The 26,735-nt window shown below is 32.4% G+C and overlaps 1 protein-coding gene across 2 annotated transcripts; it reads left to right on the plus strand.

The window, feature by feature from the left end:
- Positions 1 to 404: 404 nt before the first annotated feature.
- Positions 405 to 3,247, plus strand: LOC114184313 (squamosa promoter-binding-like protein 8). Of its 2 annotated transcripts, none has more exons than XM_028071613.1 (3): positions 405 to 1,389; positions 2,213 to 2,352; positions 2,634 to 3,247. In XM_028071613.1, exons 1-3 carry the CDS (start codon positions 677 to 679, stop codon positions 2,792 to 2,794), a joined length of 1,014 nt encoding a protein of 337 aa, XP_027927414.1. In that variant the 5' UTR covers positions 405 to 676; the 3' UTR covers positions 2,795 to 3,247. The 2 variants fall into 2 exon arrangements, with proteins under 2 accessions (XP_027927414.1, XP_027927415.1); XM_028071614.1 differs by having other exon boundaries at positions 2,646 to 2,741.
- The last annotated feature ends 23,488 nt before the right edge of the window (positions 3,248 to 26,735 follow it).

Here is a 26,735-nt window from a genome sequence, read left to right on the forward strand (position 1 = left end):
AATTTTCTTTTAATTTTTTTGTCCTATTTATTTTAAAAAATTTTGAAATTTTGAAATAAATGAATTATTTTCCTAAATAATTTCATCCAAATTACACGTATTAAAGTTTAAAATAAGGATAATTTGAAGTACTGAGTTTTTCTTTTTTACCATCTCAAACATACATCCGAAAGCCCCCTGGTGAAGCAATTTCGTGCGCACTAACATCATTCAAGAGAGAGAAAGAATGAGTATGATTAACATTAACATACAGTGGTAGAGCAACAAAGGGACGAAAGTGTACAGCTTTTACATGGTGAAACTGTGATGTTTTTGTAACACACTCCCAATTAACAGGAAAAAAAAAAAACATATTTATATATATATACATAGGCAGCTAGTGAGAGGGTAGACCTGAAATATACGCCATTAGAGTGTGAAAGCAGGGAAAAAGTGCAGAGACAGTGAGACCCTGCAAATCGTGGGTGTGTGGTTATTAGTACTTAGCCAAACCCTGCAAATTAGGCTCTTGCGTATTTCAAAAACCAAAACCCAATCTCACTTTTTTTTCTCCCACTTTTACACTGCAATAGTCCACTTATTAAAACCTTCAACCACACCATACGAGTAAAAGTAACAAAATTGGTTTTGCTTCTGCTTCCTTTTCTGCCTCACACTCTCTAAGCCATATATAAACATGTTGGATTACGAATGGAACTCATCAATGATACTCCTCGCCGGTAATGAAGTCGCCGCCGGCGAACCCGACCAAACGCGCCGCCAAATTTTCGACCACAACTTCGCCATGTTAACTGACCCCATTCTACATGGCTCAACACCAACAGCCACCGCTGCTTTTTCGATTCACCACCCCTTCAACCCACCACCACAACACCAGCAGCAGCACCATCACCATCACCACCCCCAGCAGCCCTTCTTCGACCCACGCGCCTTCCATAGCGCGTCCACCGCTTCCTTCTCGCCACCACCTTCGGTGCTCTCACTTAACCCAATCCCACCTTTAGCTCCCTCCCACTATGGGCTTGGGCCTGGCTCCGGGCTTGGGTTTCTGCTCATGTCCAAGTCTGAGGATGTGACTTCGCCCATGAACTTTGAGTGCTCTGGTCACGGTCTCGGACCTGGACCCGGGCTTGGGCTCAACCTCGGTGGCCGCACATATTTTGCGGCTTCCAACGAAGACACCCTGGACAGATTCTACCGTTCCAAGACGGTGGAATCGGTTTCCACCGTGTCGTCGAATTTGCCACGCTGTCAGGCTGAAGGATGTAACACGGACCTCTCCGAAGCCAAGCACTACCACCGCCGCCACAAGGTGTGCGAGTTCCACTCCAAGGCCGCCACCGTCATTGCCGCCGGGTTGACTCAGCGATTCTGCCAGCAGTGCAGCAGGTTGTGGTTTTTTTCGGAACACAATTACGAATTTGCCACTGGGTGTTGTAGTTTGAACCAATCATTGGCTTCGGGGTGATCCCAAGGGTATTTCCGTCCGGTTCAGGAAATTTCCCTCTTCCTCTTCCATTTTTGTTCTTTTTGCATTGCTTCTTATGGTAGTGCAATTACTCAAACCCTTAACTGTGCTCTTTCATATCATAATTTATTATCTTTCATAAATATAATATATGAAAAAAAGGAAACCCACACCACACCCCATGTTTTTCTGCCCAATCAAATTTTTAATAGTTAGTTTATTTAATTTCAATTCAAAACCGTTAGAAGGGAAATATCCTTTTGTTTATTCAATTTTGAAAGGAAGTATCTTTTGTCACTCCAAAATTAATTATTTTCAGTATAAAAAAATTCATTGTATATTCTTTTTCATTATTTTTGTCGCATGAAAAGAACTATTTATTCTTAATTCATGAAGTTATGAAATTACATGAAGGCATCACGTCGCTGGTTTCCTAGAACGAGGTCGGAACAATGAGATCAGAAATACGAGAATGTGATTTGGGACATTGTTATTTGTCCCATGATTCCATAACAAGGGCATTTGCGTCCCTAAAATTTTCCAACATCTCCGACGTACCATCAGTACTATCCTGTTTTCACGTTTTCTTTAGCAGAAGCATTGAATTGCAGCTTCAATAAATGTGATTCTCGATTTTCAACGAGTTACTTACTATACAACAATTGCAACTTCATTGTTGATTTTAAGTGAAAGGTAGCTTTTTTAGTTTGACATGTGTTAATTGATTTTTGTCTCGTTTAGCAGATTCCATCTTCTTTCAGAATTCGACAATGGGAAACGGAGCTGCAGGAAGAGACTGGCAGATCACAATCGTCGCAGAAGAAAAACTCAGCAGGCAACTCAAGAAATTCACAAATCTCAGCCTTCTTTGGACAATGTTACATGTATGGTTTCTTCTCTTACCCTTGATAAACAAGTACACAATACCTTAAATTCTCCTTAATCATTTCAAACACACTTTTAATTGTAAATATAATGAACACTGTTACAGGATTCGCACTACTTTGTACTTGTGTTTTTCTAGAATAATGAAAATTCTCTTTTTCTGTCTGCAATAATCACACGTTTTAGTACATAAACTGATGTACCCTTCTAAACCAAGAGTAGAATAAATGGATTAGGCCATAATTGTAATGTGGTAGTGATTAAATAATGAATCTGGCAGGGTCGTCTTCAGAATCTGGAGCTCAATCTTCGTCATCGTTGAAGGTGGCAGTGTCACCCCCAGATTATTTCCAGCAAAGACCAAAGCAAAATAGAGGCACTTCGTCAACATCATCATCCGGGTCATTGTTTTTCTCAAGTGGGACCAATTTGCATGGCTAATAGTACCCATGCCATTAATTATAAAGGAGGAGAATGAAGAATAATGTAGTGAACTTCCTCTTGTAACACTTTCTCCCCAAATTTAATTTAGAAGCTTTAATCTGGAATCTCTGAAGTGTGAAATTGATTTGAGGTTTGAGTGTTGTGAATTTTGGTAGGGTAAATGGCAGAAGGGAAAAGTAAGAAGTAAAATTGAACACTACTATTTGGATTTTCCCGTAAATAGTGGCGTTTGGGTATCAGAGAAAGTCGGGGGCAGCTGAGCAGAAGTGTTCAGACTACTGCCCTAGGGCACCTTCATTTCGTGGCATTGACTTTGTCTGCCACTGGAATTTCTCTGAAATATGCAGCAATTATATGCATCTCTCACCAATTCCATTATACAGATGTTGGAAAATCTTCTCACACCAATTTCTAAAAAAAATTAACAGAATCAAATTTTTTACATTTTCAATCTAAATGTAGTTTATCTATAAGTTAAGGTGTGGATACTTTAGATAATTATTTGGTAATATCATTAATAGATATAGATTGTGCCTGATAATATAATTCATCAGTGAGATTGTTGTAAATTTAATTTATAATTATACCAATTATGTTATTGACAATATATTTGATTGTCTAGCATTATATTTTATGCATTAAAAGGGGATTATTAGCAAGAATATTATTTATTTGATTTATTTAGAAGAGAAGTACATACATACAATAAATATTTATTTAAGTTCCCACTCATTTAAATCTGTATTGCGTTTAAATTTACATTTGAAAAAGTAAAATTTTCGAATCAATAATATTGTAACTTTATTTTAAGAAAAAATCACATAAAATCATTTGATTTTATATATTATTACATTTTATTATATTATATATAGAGAGAGAGAAGATATGAATAAAATAAGAAGTTTCTCTTATAACATATCTCTTATATCTTTTATATTTTTATCATCCCCACAAATTCTCAACACTCATAATATTTCATATTGTAATTATATCACTCATAATATTCTATTCTATATTGTAATATAACTCTTAAAATTTCATAAGTTCGCATCCCAATTAAGTCCGCGTAAAAGCTCAAGATCAAAATGCAGACTTAAGTGAATGTTTTTACTGTATTTATATGCTTATATGTTAAATTTTAATTGTTCACAGGAAGAAAACATAAGTTTAGCTTCTAAATATTAGTGTTAGTTAAATAGTAATATTATTATGATGCAAATTGTTCCTACAAAAACAACAATAGAATTTCACGAGGCACAAATTATGTCTTATCCAATATTCGAACCTTTCGAACAAATACTCTTTAGTCCTGCTGGGTACATCTTCATATCCAGTTGTCGGATGTGACATTTTGGAGGTTACATGCAGAAAAGACTCCAACAATCAAGTCAGCGAGAGCTCTCCAAAGTCAAATCTAAGTTTTAGTATTAATGAATTATGTATCTTTAATTACAGTCATGTAATTTTAGCCGCTATGTATGCATTGACTTTCTATATAGTTTGATCAGTGGTCCATTGCGACCAAGACTATAAGTTGGCGGTTAGGGCCCAACACTTTACTAATTCTATCTACGCAATATAGTACAACAACTAAAGCCTGGTTCAAAGTTGGTGTTGATCCTTATTGCCTACTTATAGTACACAAACAATTTATATATTTTTTAAATATAAAAAATAGTAAATTTATTAATTATTTTAATATATCAATATTTATATTAGTATCAGATTAGTTGCACTAAGTTATTTTTTTAAAACAAAAATAAATACAAAATTACTTTTAATCTTTTTTATTAAATAAATATTCGTGTGACACTAAGTGACACTAAAGTAAATAAATATTAAAATAAATAAAGTTAATTTCAAACATATATACCAACCTTAATTATTTTTAATACTTACATTTATTTAAGTTTGTGTTTGCTAAGTGAATAATTGTAAGAAAATTAAAATAAATATTAAAAAGAAATAATATTAGCGTTTTTTATATTTTATTGATGTTACTGTAGTTTAGCTGATGCTAAGTTATATATTTGAATTTATGTTCATTTTTCACATTGAATATGGATCATAAATTATTTTAGTTCAAATGCTTAAATTTAAAGATGACATTTTTTTTTTCTTATTAGTCATTTTCTTTTCTCATATTTTCTATATAAATATAATAAATTCATGTTGATAAGTCTTCTTACACTAATATCTTTCATATCGATCTCGTTTACTCACACTCGTCTTCTTTACCCATATTCATGTCTTTTATTCAGAATTATCTTTTTTATCCACACTTCTCTACATTTTTTTTCTTCATCTTTTTTGTAAGGCCCACAATTTTCCTTATTATTATTATACCCTAAATTCAAGGGGCTGTCCCAACTCAGTTGGGCCTAGGGCTGGCCTATAAGGAGCGAAAGACCTAATATGCCCTAATGCTTTCATTCCACTCACTTTGCAGAAACAGATCTCCTACCCCTCTTAGAGCAACCACAACCCTCTGCTAGGGTTTGATCTCCAGCCTCCGTCAAGTCTGCTCAAGTGTATTCTTGCCCCGCGTAACTTACTATCCGACTTATACCACTCCCCCTTAGTATATTTTTGTGTTTTCCCCAACTAAGGTTCTGTAGCGAGCTTATCTTGTAATATGTTCCATTGTTTTTCCAGCTTCTAAGCAAACTCCTAAAGTTGTTGTGTCCGTGTTTGTTGTCGAGGTCCTATACTAGCTTATTTCAAGTAAGGGAAGCTAGGACTTACTCATGTATTTCGTTTTCCCTGTTGTTCTGCTGTTATGTTAAAAGTCTATGGTTGGCGTGATGTTGTGAATGCTTGGAACGTTTAAGCATGTTGGTTTGGTTTGGTTTTGGTATGGGTGGCTGTTGCAGGAAAATAGTGGCGAGATCTGATAATATCGCCCAAGCGAGCCTGTCTCGCCTAGGCGAGATGAGTAGAGACTCGCCCAAACCTTTTCACGCAAGGGGTCGCTCAGGCGACCAACTCAGTTTTGACCGAGCGAGTGTCTCGCTCAGGCGAGGGGAGTCTCGCCTAAGCGAGAATGCACAGAGACCACTGTTTCTGTGTGTCGAGCTCTCGCCTGAGCGAGAGACCCTCTCGCTTGAACGAGACCCTTTAGCTTGAGCGAAGAGTTGAGCGAGAGTGCGTTCTGGTTTGGCGTTTTCCCTATTTTTGGATGTTTGGCTTGTATTTGATTGGATAATTATATAATGGCATGAGGGGATTGAATATGCATGAGTGAGAGGGTGTATGAGTTGTGAATGACGAACTTGAATAATTCTTGGCATGTAATGAACATGGAATGGTTGGTTATGAAAGTGGCATGGTAATGACATGAGTTGAAATTCTATATTCATGGACGGAGTATGACGAGTTGGTATGGATTTGACCTGGAACATGAAAGGGATTAGTTATAAAGGTTGACATAATATATATATATATATATATATATATATATATATATATATATATATACATGCATGATAGATATTACTTGGTTGTTTGAATATGTTTGGTCTGCGATCAGTGCATAATTCCTTGAAATCTCTAGGTGAGATTTCAAGGTCGTGCTTTAGTGGTTAGGATGTAATTCCATGGTCCCTATTAGTGGGTGTCCATGGTGGTGCCCTATCTATATAGTCTGGTAAGGATTCAAGGTAAGGTTGCATCCTGACACTCTAAGGAGTCATTAGTCTCACTTAGAGCGGACTGTCTCTTGTGGTGAGAGTAGCAAGAGGCCTGAAACTCATTAAGGGATAACCTTGTGTGTGGGGGATTGAAACAAGTGCAAGCATCCGCTGAATCTGACCAGGTTATTTGTATTTGAATGAGTCGAGTCAGGGTCTAGTGTATTGCTTGAGAAAGACAAACATGTTTGCATGATATATAAATACTGCTTGGATTGGGTAATAGTATGTGACTAGAGCCGTCAAAATGGGTTATAACTCGTGAGCCAACCCAGCTCATCACAGGTTTGGGTCGGATTGGGTTGAAAAAAATTACAAATTTCAGTACGGGTTAAAAATGAACCCAACCCACTAAGAACCCGGCTCATTCAGGTTGAACCCGTGATGAGCTAGGTTGGCTCATCAACCCGCCAATAGGTTTTAAATATTAAATATATATATATATATATATATATATATTATATGTATTATATTATATATATTATGTATATGTATATTATATATATATATATATTATATATATATATATATTATATTATATTATATTATATATTATATATTATATATATTATAAATGTATAATTAAATATATTATATAGGAATATAATATAATATAATATATATATTATATTTGTATGTATTATAAATATATATATATATATATATTATATTATATGTTATATTTATATATTATATATTATATATATATATATAATATTAAAAAAGTAAAACTTAACTAAATGTTATTCTTTTTAATTTGTGTATCTTTTTGTTTGTGGTTATCGTCTTGAATTTGTTGTTTTCAAAGTTTACATTATTTGATTGTTCATTATTTTCATGGTTCTAATTTCTATCTTTCTTCTTTTTTCTTTACTCTCACTTTATATTTTATTCATTCAAGACTCTAATACTATAGTTTGATAAGTGACAAGTATGATTTGATGTTAGATAGTAATTTATATTTTTGTGATTTTGGTTTGTATTTGGAGTTTAACATAATTTGGGATTTTATTTGGATTGTATTGAAGTTTATTTAGATTTTAATCGGTATTATAATTTAGTTTTCTTGAGATTGAAGAAAAAAAATTGTGTTTTTTTTTTTTAATTAAGTGAGGTAGTGAGCCAACCCGTTTAACCTGTCAACCCGTGGTGGGTCGGGTCGGGTTCTAATTTTGTTGGCTCATTAATAAGTGAGCCGGGTTGGGTTGACCCACTATATGGTCAACCTGTCGTGGGCCGAGCTGGGTTGGGTCGGGTTACCCGTTTTGACAGCTCTATATGTGACTGCATGATAATTCGTTTTCTACTCTAGCTTACTCTTGCTTGTTTGATTGCTTGTATATCGTTCTTCTACCTTTGCAATGATCATCAATTTATTGATGGGAGCATATGTGAGAGGTACTCGAGGTCAACAAAGAAGAGATGATTCCGCTGCATAGTCTGCTTGGGCTGGACTTCTTGTGTTAATTGGGCTTTTCTTTTAGGGCAATGACCCATGTACTGTCTGTCCTTTGGGCTTCATTTTGAAAACTTTATCGTTATTCCTTTATGTTTTCTGTTGACATCGTGGTGTGCCTTAGTTAATGTACGAAGTGATATTTGTAGTCCAGAACTGCATTAATATGTTTTTCTATGTGATGTTTCCTTTTAATTTTGGTTTATTGATTAAATGAGATGTTACATTTTTCATCCACATATTTTTTACATCATCGTCATTTGTATTCATCTTCTTTATTTATATTCATCTTTTTTATTTACACTCGTTCCCCAATTTATTATACTTATTTATTTATTTTTTAGTTTATATTATTTAAACATGAAGATGTTGTACAACTTTTTTTTAAATTATTACCTTAAAAAATATATATATATATATATATATATATATATATATATATATATATATATATATATAAATGCACATAAGAACTGCGCATTAAATAAGAATGGGGGCGAAGAGTCTGAATATAGGCAACATAATGTGATGTAACGTAAACAATGAGAGTTTCAATCTTAGTTTAGCTGGGAGCATTTATTGGAATGCCAAACCGTTAACCTCTTTTAGTAAATGTCTAAATTATTATTATTATTATTATTATTATTATTATTATTATTATTATTATTAAGCGGATTGGGGTTTGAAGAAAAACAAACACGAAGCTTCGTTTCTCTTTCGAGTATGATAAATCCCTCAGCAGGTCAATATCCATATGTTCTCTGTTCTCTCATGATTTAATAAGGGAATGGGTCTACGACAACATAGTCATTTGAAATTAAAAAAAAAAAAAATTATATAGGCTAAAGTATATATGGGATATCTAATTTCTTTTTACTAAAATAACCCAATTTCGTTTTATTTACCAAAAAATATACGAAAAAACTAGTCATTGAGAAATAATTTAATAATTGATTTTTTATTTATTTTCTCTTTTTTTTCTTTGTTTTTATAATAAACATGTTATCAACCAATTGATTTCTTACTTTTTTTTTTCTATAAAGCAAATTTTGATGATAACAAAATTCATAATGAATAGTCCAATAATGACAGATTTAGGTCCAATCTTTATATGAATGTATTATACTTATTTTTTAGGACTTAAATAGTTGAATCATTGAGACTTTGTCTTTCAATTCATTATGAATTTTGTTATAATAAAATCTTATTTTATAGAAAAGAATACGAAGTAAGAAATCAATGAATGGATAACATATTTCCTATAAAAAGAAAGAAAGAAAATGAGAGAGAACATAGACGAGGAATCGATTACTAAATTATTTCTATATGACTAGTTTCTGTATATATTTTTTGGTAAATGAAAGTGAAATTGGGTTATTTTGGTAAGCTTTGATTTATATAAGCTTTGATTATATTTGATTATTTAATGTATGCTCATGAGTTTCAAACAAGTTTTATCAAAAGCAAAATTAGAAGAATATATGAGATATGAAGAGCAGAAAGAAGTCAACGACATGGTTGAAATCATTAGACAAGTAATAACACCATAGAAATCAAAGTTGATTAGGTAACTTAAGTTAACTTGGCGAGTCAGATCAAGGTAGACCACCAGATGAGTTAAGCCTATTGGCTAGATGAGTCAAGATAAGAGCACACTATATAGAAGTAAAACTTGTGCACTAGACGGATCATATTGACAAGTCGAGTAAAGTTGACACATGTTGACTAGACGAGATAAAAGTTAAATCAAGTAAGATAAGTAAATCGAGTAGGGAAAGGTAAAAATATTCTTTCAAATATTCAATCAGTAAAAGAAATAACTTAAGTGACAAAGATCTTTTAAGCTTGTTTGATCTGTGTTGTAGTTTGATGCTTTCATTAATCTGATGCTTTGACTCGTCTGGTCAACACACTAATCCAGTTAGTTGATTTTTAGGACTTCAATGTATAAGTCGTCGGGTCAACACTTGTTTGATCAACACTATGACTTTGATGCATTAGTCATCTGGTCCACTCGTCTGGTCAACACTATACTTTTATGCCTTAGTCTCGTGCATGTAGTCATCTAGTACATGTACTTTTCTAGCTCATGCGTTAAACTTCAAGCTTATATAATCAGGTATTAAACTTAAGATAATAATGGTCAAAGATTTGTACTCATTATCCAAAATAAATAATTTCAAACACAATTGTTAAACACTTCATATTACATCTATCACTTATATTTCCTACTTATCTCTTTTGAACCTTGTCTCGTCTAATCAATAACTTTCTTCATTTGGTAATGGTTTTTTATCATCAAAAGTCTTTCACCTTAAATGGCAAGTTTGATTTCAAAAATCTTTATTTATATAATTATCATTACGTGTAAAAGTGATGACGATTATATAAATAATTGCTATCATCATTCATATTGAAGTCCTAGTAGAAATGATATTTTTTGACTTCTCCATGTTGGTTATTCTTCCTTGCACAAACCTCTTTGTGGTTTTATTGTTTTGTCAGCACTAATTGATGAAGGATTGACCACACAAGGACCCATGAAGACTCCCCAAGAAGAGTTACAAGGAGCATGTTTAGAGGGAAGGATCCTTCTCATTCATTTCTATCTTTTCCATCTTGTTATTGTCATTTCCCTAGGTTAACTTAGTTGACTTAATTTTTGTTGACTTGTTGACCTTTGAATATGGTTGACTTATTGACCAAAGTTAACTTAACTTAAGCCAACATACTAATCCTTGTTTTAATTTGTTTTGTAAGTTAATTTAGTAGAATGGAGCATACTAGGTGGTGCATGATGATTAGAGGACATAAATAATATGGAGGAGAGATTATCCACTCAAACTTATTAGGTCGATGAGTAGGATGTACTCGCTTAAATTTATGAACATGTAGGTTGTACTCTGTGGGGAGTGTTGCCAATTATTAACAAGTAGGTTGTACTCGGTGCAGAGTGCAATTGCGACTTGTAATTATTAAAAGGTAGGTTGTACTTGTTGGAGAGTGGGGTTGCCATTCATAATTATTAACGACTAGGTTGTACTTGATGAGTGTGGGGTTTCCGTCATAATTATTAATAAGTGGGTTACCCTTGGTGGATAATTGAGGTCATGCCCAACCAAATAAAACAATAAATGCTTAAGAATCAACCCAAGGTCATCTCCCAATGACCAATATTTTCATTCAGAGATTTCCAGATGCAACACAAAATGGAGGAGGGGGAGATTTGACAGATTAACAAGGTAAAGTAAAGCAACTTTAGATTATAAAAATGCATTGATTCTCTAATTCAAATGTAATTCCACCAATCACAAATTACTAAATTAAGCACGCTATCCAGAAACTCTTATGAAACTGCAATTAAACCACTAAGTGAAGATTAACATGATTTCATCACATCATTTAATAACACCCACTAATTAAGCATCTTTGAGAACATCCAAAAACAATAGCCCAAAGACATTAGGCACGAATTCAAGTCTATTTCAATGCAAGAACGAAAATCCTAACGTTAAGCATGCCAAAAATTCATATTCAACAATGAACCATCGATTAAAATGATGAAGAGCAACATAAATAATGAAAATTATGCATAAAATCTAAATATTTCATTACATTCTCCTTAGAAAATCAATTGCAATGTTTACTTAGCCATGAAAATGGACTTGCAACACAAAAAAAATGGAAATGCATTAGAAGAGTAAGGAAAGAAGGAACAAACACAATTTAGAGTGAAGGGGATGAAAGCCCTAAGTTGGGTGGTGCTCCAATGCTCACAAAATCAAGAAAACGAAAAATCCCCAAGTGGGTTCTCTCAAAAAACGTGAAATTTCATAATAGGAAAGATGAAGGCTCTCCAAATATCCTAAAATCCTACAAAACTCGTGATCACATCACCATAGATCCACATATTTACAAAAATGCAATTTTGGTCAACAAAATTACAAAAATGCTACTATGGACCAAAAATGTTTGCCCAATGACGTGGATAACCTTATTGACATGCCATAGATGTGGTAATAATGTGGGAAAGACGTGGCAACTCTATCTTCATTTTAAGATTAGCATCCAAACTCTAAAATTGCTTCAGAAAAACACCTAAAAATAATTACAAATGAAAATTAAACCAATTCAGGCCAAATTAATCAAAATTTGAAATAATGGCCCCCAATAGATGAAAATACACTATCAAAAGACAATTAAGCACTAAACAACCGTCAAGATGGGCACATAAATGCAATGGAATAAGGGAAAATAATGACTCATTAGTGGACAGTGGGGTTGCCACTCGAAGTATTAACAAGCATGTTTTGCTTGGTGAATATATGGGGTTTCAACTTGTAAGTATTAACGAGTAGGTTGTACTTGGGCATTTCCAATATGTCAAGGAGTGGCAATGCCATTCAAGCTCGATGTATCATCGAGTAGGTTATACTCAGGCATTTTGATTATGTTGAGGAATGAGGATGCCACTCAGTCTCGACATGTTGTCGAGTAGTGATATGAACCCAACCAGGTATAATTTTGAAAGAGGTGAGATGGTTTTTAGTGAAGCCCAATTGTCGTAATTTAAACTCAAGAAAAAGGATTAATAGCTGTTGATTTGGAGCGACCAACATAAATAATTGCATGAATAGACTGTTACAATACCAAGAATGTTGACGATTAGCTTTGTAAGTATTGGGCTGAGTTTTATTACTTTTGGGCAGTTACAATTATGCTATTATTTATTATGGGCAATCTTTTAATAGGAGTTATTACGTGTTGGCTATTGTAACTAGTTAAATTTAAAAGGCCATGACTAGGTGCATAAAATAAATGTGATAGACATTATAAATAGATGCTCAACAAAAGGGTAAGGACACAATATATTTTGTTAAAAAAAAGCTAGTTAAGGTTTTCTTTTCTTTGGGTTCTTGATAACCCAAAATTCTTGAGTTTTATCGAAGGTCCTTTATCCTTTTGTGTGTTTAAACTCTTAGGCTTAACTTCCATCCTTAGAAGGCTGGCGTCTATCAATTTCCACTACATCTTCTTATCTATTTCGATTTTCTCATTTTAAGCAATTTTCCAAATTTCTTGCTTACTAGCATTCCAACCTAGATAGATTAGTAAAACGAATCCACCCTTCTAGACTCACGTTAAGTACATTATACTCAAACGTTTCAATTGTGTCGAAGGGGGGGGGGGATGCCATTCAAGCTTGAGGTCCTATCAAGTAGGTTGTACTCCGACATTTCATTTATGTCGAGAAGTGTGCATTCCACTTAGGCTCGACATGTCATCGAGTAGGTTATACTTGAGTGTTTCAATTATGTCCAACCATAGGGATGCCACTCAGGCTTGACGCTTCATTGTCGTTCTAGTTGAGCTCCTCCATCATGCATTTTAGTTCTTCCTTCATCGTTTTAGAGTTGAGAGCGTCGAACATGTCTTTTAGCTCTATGAGCGAGAGTTTTTTGTCATCATTCTAGTTGAACTTGTTCAAGATTTGGTGCACCTCGTCTTCCATGGTATTGTCTCACTACTTCTTGCTAAAGATTATTTAATACAACGAAAAACTAGGTATAGGATTAATCTCCTTTATGTAGAAAAAACTCATAGGGTACTGTATTTATAATAAATAAAATATAGGCTAAGCCTAAAATATAAATAATTATAGGAAAGAAATAATAATAGAGAAAGAATGTATAAAATATAAAATATAAGATATCTTCTTCAAGCTTATGCATATAAATCATATGTGTCAAGCTGGTTACAAATGTAATCAATTTTCAGTCCTTGTAAAGACTTAGTGAAGATATCTGCTAACAAATCACTGTAATTAACGAACCTGATCTTGATGTCTCCAGATACAATTTTCTCTCAAATGCAATGATAATCAACTTTAATATGTCCGGTCCTCTCTTGAAAAATATGATTATAACTCATATGAAGAGAAAGTTGATTGTCATATATGTGTCATTTGAGTGACATCTCCAAATTGTAACTCTCTAAGCAATTTCTTATGTCAAACAAGTTCACAAGTGGATGAGGCCATAACTCTATTATGTTCCTGCACTAGATCAAGTTAGCATCAATGGAGACATAATATCCAGAATTATATCTTTTATCAGAAGGAGATTTTGCCCAATCAATATTTGAATAACAAACAACTTTTGTATTGTTATTGGAACCATACAACAAACCTTTTCCAAGAGATCCTTAATATACTTAAGTATATGAATGATTGCATTGTAATGATATTCACATAGGGAATTGAGAAATTGGCTCTCTACACTGTATGCAAAGGAAATGTCAAGACGAGTAACTATAGGATAATTCAATATTTCTTAGGATCTAAAATAGGGTCCCCTTGATCTGGTAGAAGTTTGGTATTAGGATCCATGTCAACCTATTTTGAATTCATCAACCTAGTTTCCTCCAAAATATCAAATGCATACTTCCTTTGAGATATAATAATACCATCGTTGGATTGTGCTACCTAAATATCCAAGAAATATATGAGTTTATCAAGATCTTTGGTTTGAAAATTGTGGCAAATATGTTGTTTCATTTGGTAGATGCCATGATGGTCACTACTTGTAAGAATAATGTGATTAACTTATACTATCAAATAGACATATTCAACACATGAGTGACGTAAAAGACTGAATGATCTGCCTCACTTTGAGTCATACCCAATTGTTGAACAACGTTGCTAAATTTAAACGAGGCCCTAGAAGACTGTTTTAGGCCATATAAAGATTTGCGATGATGACATACCAATCCAAAAGACTCCTCCTGAGCAACAAATCTTTGTTTTCTTCTTTATTCTCTTCGGATAATTTACCTTTTTTTATAATGGCTTATGGTCTAGGGTTTTAGATCATGGTATTTGGACTGTTAACTTATTTCCTTTCATATGCATTAATAATGTTCTTTATGTCTTGGGATATTCTTTTATCTTATTTTCCATTAATCGTCTAACCTGTTCTCTTGATTGTGTTATTGCTTATACCAAATATTTTGTTTGTTTACTAGATCAGAGTTTGAGACAAGTGATTGGAATCGAATATAAGTCTCATGGTCTTTGTCACGGTCTTTTCAATGTTGTTGCTCCTCGATGTCAAGGCTCTATGGTTGATTATGTGGGTAAGGTCCAAGCTATTTTTCATGAATTTAATGAAAAATTACCTCTTGTGTCCACTATTGCTTAAGAAATTAAGCAACGATTAAAGTTCTTCATGGTGTTGGCATTACATGGACTTGCTGATGAATATTTCCATATTCGTGATCAGATTTTGGATTCCCCTCTTGTACCAAATTTTAATTCTACTTGTCCACCCTTTTGCATGTGCCAAGTAAACCCATAAATGATTCGCTTGCTTCTGCCAATGGTTCATTTGCTTTGGCATCTCAAAGTGATGATCATAATTGCTCTCACAAGCCAGTAAAAGGGTGTCACAAGTGTGACCATTGTCACAAGCTAGGCCACAATATGAGCTTTGAGGCAGCCAATAACACTATCGAAACCAACTTTGACATAAAAAACCACCTACAACCAACAATAAATTTCCTAGATGGTAATGTGATGAGCTTCTAATTTCCACTATTCTGAAGAGCACTTAGTTCCTTTAGCATGGCCTGATGCCAACCAGGATAGGCTAAGCCATCACTAACAGATTTGGAAATGGACATAGAAGAAATAGAGGAAAGGCAGTTATAAAAAGGTGAAGAAAGTTTATGGTAACTCAAAGCACTAAAATGTGGAGAGGGATTATGAGTATAACATATACCTTTACGGAGGGCAATTGGATAGTCAGACTCAATCATCGAAGCTAGAGGAGACCAAAGAGTTAGAACTTGAATTGAATCACTTGATGGTTGTTAGGAATGATGTCTTCGACTATAAACCGAAGATGGTGGTAGAGGAGGAGAATTTGACGGTGGACTAGACCCAACTAGAGGATCACAAACAACATGAATATTGATTGTAGTAGATGGGGACATATAAGAAGAAGAAGGACATTTAAAATCCTGTGTCACCCATGATCGAGATGTATATATCTCGGCGTGAGGGCGGTGTGTTGGAAGTCCTACATAAACTAGAGTTAATGCTAATTTAAATTATATAAATGAGTGCAAACCTCACCTTACAAGCCATTTTTGTAGGTTAAGTTAGGCTTAAACTCCACTTCTTAACAAAGAGTGAGAAATGAAAATGAAAATTTGTCCTCAGTTCTAGCTTTAGGGTTTGTTTGTTGGAATTTTTAGTTCTTTCGTTGAGTGGAATGATCCACGACACTACTTCTTGCATCTAAAAGAACATTGGACATATAAAGAATACTTTAAGTAATATCAAGCAAACCTATCCATAGGAAGCCACTTGGCACCATGTCATCTTTATGAAGGACACCTCATCATCCATGATCATACACCTCTTGATAAAGGCATGCCTCATGTAGATAGTGTAGGCCTTAAGAATATGCTCTTCCCTAGGGAACAAGCCTCCAAACATGAGATGATAATGTTAATACAGAACTGGATATCCTCCGCTAGTTGCTACCTATCATACTTCTTTTAGCTGGAGGAAGCTCGAATAACCGTGCTATGGAATCTGGAGAGAAGATTGGTTTAATGTTCCTCCTAGGAAGGCAAGAAGGTGCACAATGTTAAAGTAGACGAGCCCTAACAATCAATAAGGTTTTGATGATAACAAAACACTCTACCAGACAAGTAAGTTTCTGGTCAAATATGAAGTTGTGATTAGATGACTAAGAGAGAGCGTCTAATTGAAATAAGAAGAATGAGAAATTGATCAATTTTGTTTGAAGATCAAAATATATGATATATATTGTTTCTTGCATGTGCTTTATGATTAATATTTAAAAATTGAATGTGTTAAGGAAAGCAACATGTCTGGTTAATACAAAGGCCAAATCTAAGCATTAGACAAATCTAGGTGTTAGAAATCTAATAACACAATTATTAGTAAATGCATTAGATGAACCAAGTTTCTAGACAACTTAAGTCACTACGTTAGACGACTAAGGTGTTAGAAAACTAAGGCATTAAACGACCAAGGTTTAGACGACCTAAGATAGCTTAAGTCATTAGACGACCTAAGTGTCAGACAGTAAGCTATTAGACCACCTAAAGTAGCTTAAGTCATTAAACGACCTAAATCTCAAATGACCTTTAATAGTGAAAAAATTATAATGTGGTTTGGTGGTTTGTAACAAGTTTTTTATCTCTGGTTAATCATGCAAATTATTATATTAATACAAGTGTTTGAAATAGAGATTCAATTTATGAATTACAATCGATATTATCATTCTAGAAGTAGAAAGTTTTTGAATCAAATGTTCAAATGAAATAAATATTGAGAAATATCTTATGAATGTACTGTTTGATTGAATGAAATATATTATTGCTCTAATGATTCAAATGGATAATCAAGTTGCACAAAGTTTCCTTAACAGGACAATTTGTGAACGTTGACGAGAAAAATTTCAAAATCAAGTATGATCTCAATCACAAAAGGAAAAAAGATAGTATGAAGAACATTAACAAATTCATATTTGAAGTCTTGAAGAATGATGTTGAAGATTCAAACTAAAGAATGAAGTCAAAGAATTGATTAAGTCATTCCATATCAAGAAGATTGCAATGAGGAACTACAATTGAAGGTTTCAACGGCTAGCTGAAGCAACATCTATGTAATGAAGTGTGAGCCATACAAGAAGAATGCGAACAAGAAAAGGGAAAGAACAAAGTGCTGTAAATTTGTCATATCAATAGTGTCTTAGATAATTAGGTTGAGAGCTTTATTGGTGTAATATCCTTCATTGAGTGAGGTTGTAACATGTGAGCTTTGTTGTACTCTCCTGTTGAGAGAGTCATTTTCTTATTGTAATTGAGTTCTTGATCCCAGGGGAAGAATACCTGGAGAGGTTGATACTCGGTTAGAGAGGTTGATACTCGATGTAACTTGGAGAGGTTTGTACTCGTGTAGTTGGAGAGGTTGTAACTCGTGTAACCTAGGGAGGGTAATACTTGTTATTGATCAAAGTTGATGATTAGTGAAACTTCTTAAGTAGGATCCGTAAGACACTAGGCGAAGCCTTAAGGGGAGGTGAACTAGTATAATTATGTTGTGTGCATTCTCTTTATCCTTACACTTTTATTTTAAATAAGTAAATTCATTTGTAGTTTTATACTTGTGCGTGTAGTTTTTGAATTTGTTTTTCAGGCTCTATCCATCCCCCTTCTTCAAACCACATTACTCTCACACATGATAGAACATAATTTTGACAACCATATTGAAAGGGTGTTTGTGGCGACAAACTTTGTGAAAAAGGCAACATTGGTAATGCTTATTAGGGGGGCTTTATAAGGAGGAATGAGGGCTCTGGCAAGCTATATTAGTTGCATAGGTTCTTTGCCTCCTTTAAACTCAATTGTTTTAGTGGTGGTGTAGCAAAATGTCATGATGCAGTTGTCACTAGTGTAATTTTGGCCTTTTAACTCGCGCTATAAGCATTGGTTATCGCTTAACCGAAGCATAAAATAGGACGGTGGCAACAAGTTGGCCAATATTTCAAAAATGCCTATAGGGTAGTGATGTTAGGCCTCGGGTGAAATTGGACCGGTGCCAAAAAGGGTTTTCTGCCTTATTAAAAATTGAACCGAAGCCATAAGGTATGTTAGGGTTCAAAAACGCAAATCCCTTTTCTTCTTCTTCTTCCTCGCGCCTGCGATTTCTCTCCTCCACTTGGTGCTCCGCCTGTTGCTGCTATTGTTGCGCTCCGACCATTCATGCTACCACAGGTTTGTTGCTCCGTCTACCTCACATCGCCATGCCGCACCGTTAGGTCTCCTTCCCTGCGAACGTTGCTACAATCCACGGTGCTGTTGTTCATGGTGCAGATTTGTGGTGAACGTTGGTGGTTCTATCTTCGGTGACTGTTGCGAGACGATAGTGGACTCGTTGATGCGTGAAGGTGAAAGTGGCAGAGGTTCCTAGGTGGCGTGGTGGTTTTCGGTGAATTGAAGATGGATGGCGGCTTCCATGGTTGTTTGAAGGTGGCGGAGGAACCTAGGGTTGATTTTTTATCGCAATGGCTTCGGTTCTCATAAGAATTGAGGTAGAATGTGGGGTCTCTGCTTCAGTTCACACCTGAGGCCAAAAGCTGGCCCCATTTGGCCTCATCCTAATATGCCTCGATTTTGGAACCAAAGCAAAATGAAAAAAATAACTGCTGCCAAATCCCCTTCTTGAATTGGTATATAACCAACATTATTTAGCATAACTCATCAGAATGAGAAGGCCTTGTTGTAGCGACTAAAGTCATAGAGCAATTGGCCAATGTCAATTGAGCTCATGATGTTGTTGAGTTCTAGTAGCAAGTGATTGCGGGTGATTCCCTCTCCACTAAGGATGTAAGAGATTGCAATGATTTTTGGGCTCTTTATGGCAAGGTTGTTGTAGCATCGATTGAGGTGGACATTGAGAGACTCATAGATGTTCTGAATGGTGTGGATGTTATACCTCTCTTGCCATAATTGGTGAAGGTAGAAAAGGTGAATTGAAGTTTGTTCCATAACATATGAAATCATCTTTTTGTTCCCAAGGAGTTTTTTCCCTAGATACGAAATGTCTGATTGTGTGCATTTCCATTTTCATTATAGCTGGCGGATGATTGTTTCCTCATGTTGGTGGTTTGAATTGTTGAAGTTGTTATTGGTGGTGTGGTTGATATTTGGGCATAAGAATTGATCGTTGATGGATGCCCTATCAATTGTAAATATTTGGTGATATTTCATAATATTTTGTAAATATAGCAAAATCTGATAGTAAGTTATGATATCATAAGATACTATTTATAAATATCTTAGAAATATTTCATAATATATTGGAAGTATGTACAATTATAATTAATTATTTTCAATTGTCATTAAAAGCTTTTTTCTATATATGTGACTTGTGTCTAGGGATGTCAACGGGATGGGTAGGGTACTGATAGTAGCTCCCCCGTACCCTACCCGTTGGATATATATCTATCTCGTACCATGCCTACTGGATAAATACCTGCCCCATGCCCATACCCATATCTGTGCGGGTATCCGTTATGCGAGTACTAGCATATTTTTTTAATATCTACATATATCCGCAGGTACGGGCGAATATTTGCAAAAGAAAAATTTAATATTTAACAACATATATTAACCATAAATTCAAATAAAAATATAATGCAAAACATTGATAAATTTCAAACAAAGTGCAAATAACCCATTTAAATAATGTTGAATGATAATTTACAAAGAAATGAAGATTTTTCAAAACCAATTAATAAAAAACAATCAATTCAAAATCAATATGTTAATGTTTTTTATTTTTTTTTAAATATTTACAATTAATTAAGTAACCATATATAAATATATATATATATATATATGGTTACTTAATTAATTGTAAATATTTTAATAATTTAAACGAGGATTGAGATATGGCGGGGACGAGTATTATGGCGGGGATATGTATATCCCCATCCCCATACCCAATTGAAAAAATCGGGGATTCCCCATACCCATACCCATACCCAGTCAATGCAGGGATTCCCTGTCAAAAAGGGGACGGGTTCGGATAATACCCACGGGGACGAGTTTATTTGCCATCTCTATTTTCAACTAGAGATAGCAAATAAACCCATCCCCGTGGGTATTGTCTGAACCCGTCCCCGTTTTGACGGGAAATCCCCGCATTGACTGGGTATGGGTATGGGTATATGGGGAATTCCCGATTTTTTCAATTGGGTATGAGGATAGGGATGGGGATGAATATATCCCCGCTATAATACCCGTCCCCGCCATATCTCCATCCTCATTTAAATTATTAAAATATTCACAATTAATTAAGTAACCCTATATATATATATATATATATATATATATATATATATATATATATATATATATATATATATTCTTTCTTATTTTTATTTTTTCTAAATATTTTGTTTGTCATGAAACTCATTCGCATTTCCAATATATTTTTTTATCTTATCATAACCTTTATGTAATTATGTTAAATGATGTATGTCAATTAAAAAAATTTTATGTCTAACATTTGAATATTTCTATTAATTTTTAATATTTTTATTTATTGTATATTTTTCTTTCACTTGAGAATGTTTAATACTCTCAATTTAAGTGTTTAATAGCATAAACATTTCATTTACAAGGTAATATAAAAAAAAATTACTTATTATTATTAATTTTTGTTTCATTTGAATAACTCTTTTATTTCGCTAAAAAAAATTTTGTTATTTCTCGACCATTGAGTATATATGTTGATATTTGAAAAGTTTTCTTAGATCTCTAAGATGTTTTTCGTCTTATCATACCATTAATTATACATTTGTTTTTCTTTGTGCAATTCCTTCCAATAGTCTCCAAATTGTTTATAAGACACACATTTGTTAATTTTTTAATATTTTTATTTTTGTTTATTTTCATAGAATACTATTTTGATAAAATTTATCTAATTATTTTTTATTTTCTAACTCATTACAATCATACTTTAATATTTTCAATGTAATTGTATAAATAATTTTTATTTACTACAATATAAAAATTTAATGTAATTACCATGAATATTTTTTTATCACCATCCAAAATATATTGGAGTTTAAAAGATACAAGATCTATGATAAAATTTTATTATGTTTACTATTTGTTCTTTGCGTCATTTTTTTATCAACCATTGAGTATATATGTTGATATTTGAAAAGTTTCTTTAGATCTCTAAGATATTTTTCATCTTATCATACTTTTAATTATATATTTATTTTCCTTTGTGTGATTTCTTCCAATAGTCTCCAAATTGTTTTATAAGACACACATTTGTTAATTTGTTAATTTTTTTATTTTTTTATTTTTATCATGTAGAATACTATTTCGATAAATTTTATCTAATTATTTTTTATTTTCTAACTCATTACAATCATACTTTAATTTTTTTCACTATAATTGTATAAATAATTTTTATTTACTACAATATAAAAATTTAATGTAATTGCCATGAATATTTTTTTACCACCACCCAACATATATTGTGGTTCAAAAGATACAAAATCTATATTAAAATTTTATTATTATATTTATTATTTGTTCTTTGAGTCATTTTAATCAAGTGATGTATTATAACTTTTATTAGTGTATAAAAAATAGATTCATTATAATTTAAAAAATTGAAGTAAACAAACATTTAAAATATATTTTAATTTAAATATTTTTTTCCTTTTATATTTTTTTAAAAATATTTTTTCCTTTTATATTCTAAAAAATATATTTTTAAAATTTATCAACTAGGTTTCATTAATGTTTGCAAATTTAATAAATGTTTTGGTTCTCATCAAATTTTATTTGGTATTCTAATCTAAAATGTAAACAATTATAATTTATTTCAAAGTATTTGATATCGAAGAAACAACCATACTCCTAATATTGAATATTTGATAATATTATGTTTTCTTTACCGTAATTTTTTATTATTTTATAAAAATTAATTAAAATTAATATTAAAGTAGTAAGAAAACGGGTACGGGTATGAGTACATGATTATACCCGTTACCCGGTGGGAATGAGGATGGGATAAAAGTTTGATACCCGTTGGGTTTGGGTATGGGAATGGGGATGAATTTTTTTTTATAGGAATGGATATGGGATAGTGAAACTCGTCTCCGCCCCGCCCGTTGCCATCCCTATTTTCAACCATTCAAAACATTTTAATACTATTATTATTTTACGCATTTTTAATGGACCATCTTTACACAGAACCTATCATTACATTTTATAATTTAGACAACTATCTCGTACCTAACACCTTTTAATTTTGTCTTTTCCACCTAATGAATTTTATCAGTGCACATATCTTATGCTTTTATCCCATAAATAAATAAATAAAAAAAAGAAAGAAATGAAAAAACGAAGGTTCATCTAGGTAATGTTTATTCTCTCGTCTCCAACAATTATGTTTTTATGCTAATGGCTAGGTTGTGTTGTGTTCTTATTTCTCGTTGTATTTTATGTTCTGAGTAACAAAATTTTGGACACTTATAAACAAGAAAATGTAGAAGGATACTCATATACTTCACGGCATATACTTCACGGCATATAGCTTTCAATGAAGTATCACTAAACTGCCAAAAATAAAATTATTAATACACTCATTATGAATTCAAATAATAATAATGTCATATAACATGTATGTTAACAAAATATAAACTATAGTACTGTAATATCTTATGTTAATTCAATATATCATATAACTCTTATCTGGTTACAAATGTTTAACATTGTAAATCGAAATGTGATTATTAAATAGTCATATCAGTGAAGATATTCACACCAAAATAGCCAGCTCACAGTTGTGAGAGATATACTTAAAAGTTTATGTGTTGAAAATTTCACATTATTAAATAGAAAGGAAAAAGTTAAGTGACATATAAAAGATACAATACCTGTAAACATTGAGCTTTAAAATTTATATTGAAATTGTTGCCAAAATTAGTTATATGAACAATTCATTTTGAACGTTATCTTTGTTGTTATTAGCAGATAAAGCTACACGTTGACGTGCCTAAAGAAAAAGCAAAATGTTAACCCAATGAAATTGAAGTGTGTGGTTCAGCCATTTTGTTTAGGAAGGTGCATGGAAAGGAGCCTTAGGAACGAGCTTTCCAAAACCACAAAAAGTTACGTAGCATAATCACGGTCAGAGATGGCAAATAAACCTGTCCCCGTGGATATTGTCCAAACTCGTCCCCGTTTTGACGGGAAATTCCCGCATTGACTGGGTATGGGTATGGGTATGGGGAATCCCCGACTTTTTCAATTGGGTATGGGGATGGGTACAGGGATGTACATATCCCCGCCATATTACCCGTCCCCGTTTAAATTATTAAAATATTCCTAATTAATTAAATAACCATATATATATATATATTATTTTTTATTTATTCTAATTATTTGGTTTGTCATGAAACTCATTCGCATTTCAATTATATTTTTCATCTTATCATAACCTTTATGTAATTATGTTAAAAATATGTATTTTAATTAAAAAAATTTATGTCTCATATTTGAATATTTCTATTATTTTTTAATACTTTTATTTAATGTATATTTTTCTTTCACATGAAAATGTTTAATACTCTTAATTTAAGTATTTAATAGCACAAACATTTCATCTACTAGGTAATATAAAAAAAAATCATTTACTTATTATTCTTATTATTAGTTTTTGTTTCATTTGAATAACTTTTTTATTTCACTAAAACATTTTTTGTTATTTCTCAACCACTGAGTATATATGTTGATATTTGAAAAGTTTTCTTAGATCTCTAAGATATTTTTTAACTTATCATATCCTTAATTATACATTTGTTTTTTCTTTGTGACATTTCTTTCAATAGTCTCTCAAATTGTTTGTAAACATTTGTTAATTTTTTAATATTTTTATTTCTTGTTTATTTTCATTATGTAGAATACTATTTCGATATATTTTATTTAATTATTTTTTATTTTTTAACTCATTAACAATCATACTGTAATTTTTCACTATAATTGTATAAATAACTTTTATTTACTACAATATAAAAGATTTAGTGTAATTGTCATTAATATTTTTTTATCACCATCCAACATAGTTGAAGTTCAAAAGATACAAGATCTATGTTAAAATTTTATTATTATGATTATTATTTGTTCTTTGTATCATTTTGATTAAGTAATGTATTATAACTTTTATTAGTGTATAAAAAAGAGATTCATTAGAATTTAAAAGATTCAAGTAAACAAACATTTAAAATATCAATTATGTTCTTTGTATCATTTTGATCAAATGATGTATTAGAACTTTTATTAGTGTATAAAAAAGAGATTTATTAGAATTTAAAAGATTGAAGTAAACAAACATTTAAAATATATTTTAATCTGAATATTTGTTTTTCTTTAATATTTTTTAAAAAATATTTTTAAATTTTATCAATTATGTTTCATTAATATTTGCAAATTTAATAATTGTTTTAGTTTTCATGAAATTTTATTTGGTATTATAATATAAAATGTAAACAATTATAATTTATTTTAAAGTATTTGATATCGAAGAAACAACCATCATTGTAATATTGAATATTTGATAATATTATGTTTCCTTTATCATAATTTTTTTTATTTTATAAAAATTAATTAAAATTAATATTGAAGTAGTAAGAAAATGGGTATGGGTATGAGTACGAGATTATACCCGTTATCCGGTGGGGATGAGGATGGGTCAAAAATTTAATACCCGTTGGGTTTGGGTATGGGGATGGGGATGAATTATTTTTACGGGGATGGGTATGGGATAGCGAAACCCGTGCCCACCCCGCCCCGTTGCCATCCCTAATCACGGTTGGTTGTGCATGCGGATCATAATTAATTTAGAAATATAAATTTAGCAATCATTAAGAAAATTGTTAGAAACTTGTCTAATTTTTCTTCTGCACTGCTACAAAAATTACACACCATCATTCTATCTTGCTTATTTAACAAATTACACACCATCATTCTATCTTGCTTATTTAAGAGTGTTAGAAATTAAATTATGAGAAAATATTTTAATAACTGATTTACATGAATAATTTTGCACGTTTTTCATTATTATAGGAATAACAGGATTATATATATATATATATATATATATATATATATATATATATATTATATTATATTATAGATACTCTCTTTTTATGTATTTATGTTATTCATATCAATAAGACATAATAAAGAATTCCTTCTATTATTTGTTTCCTTTATATGGTATCATGAGCATGAACTATCCTCTGCTCAATCATTCATTTTCTTATTCTCTCCATCATTCTGACCACCTCCGAATGGTCCTTGTTTCAAAATCTCTAGATGGAGACAATTTTTTGACTTGGCGTAGAGCCATGGTCAATTCTTTAAATGCAAAATCCAAATTGGGTTTTGTTGATGGAACTCTCAAGGCACCCTATGGGAAAGACAAACCAGAAGAATACGCAGCATGGAAAAAATGCAACGACATGGTATTATCTTGTAGATAGTGGTATTTTCTATGACACTGCTCATGAAGTTTGGGAAGTTCTTCAAAATCGCTTCTCTTAAGATTGAGAGAGAAATTGCTTGTTTGACTCAAGATCAAATGACAGTCGCAAACTATTACACGAAGTTAAAGAAATTATGGGATGAGTTAGGCTCCTATAGTAATGCAACCTACACTTGTGGAGTAGACAATAAAAGGTGCAAATTGATGCAATTTCTTATGGGATTGAATGACTCTTATAGTGCTATTCGTGGTCAACTTCTCTTAATGAATCCATTGCCTAATGTTACATAGGCTTATTCTTCCATCATTCAAGAAGAAAAACAACGACATTTGGGCATCACATGTGACGCAATCAAAGCTTCAGCCATGGTTGTTCAAAAGAATGAACCAACAACCCTTGTTGTTTGCCATAAACAAGAACTTCCTTCTCATTTTAATTCATCTAATCAAAAGTCGCTGCATTGTTCTCATTGTGATAGAGATCATCATACAAAAGAAACATGTTGAAAGCTACACAGTTATCCTCCTAAAAACCCAAGGCATGGAGTCACCCAGAATGCTTATTCTAAGCCTAATGGGAATAATCAATTTTCAGCAACGAATGTCACAACGACTCTAGTGATGCAATAATTGCAGTGTACAATGAATGGATTAACTGAATTACAACTTCAACAAATG

This window comes from Vigna unguiculata, chromosome 5 (assembly GCF_004118075.2).
Source record: "Vigna unguiculata cultivar IT97K-499-35 chromosome 5, ASM411807v1, whole genome shotgun sequence".
NCBI classification, from domain to species: Eukaryota; Viridiplantae; Streptophyta; class Magnoliopsida; order Fabales; family Fabaceae; genus Vigna; species Vigna unguiculata.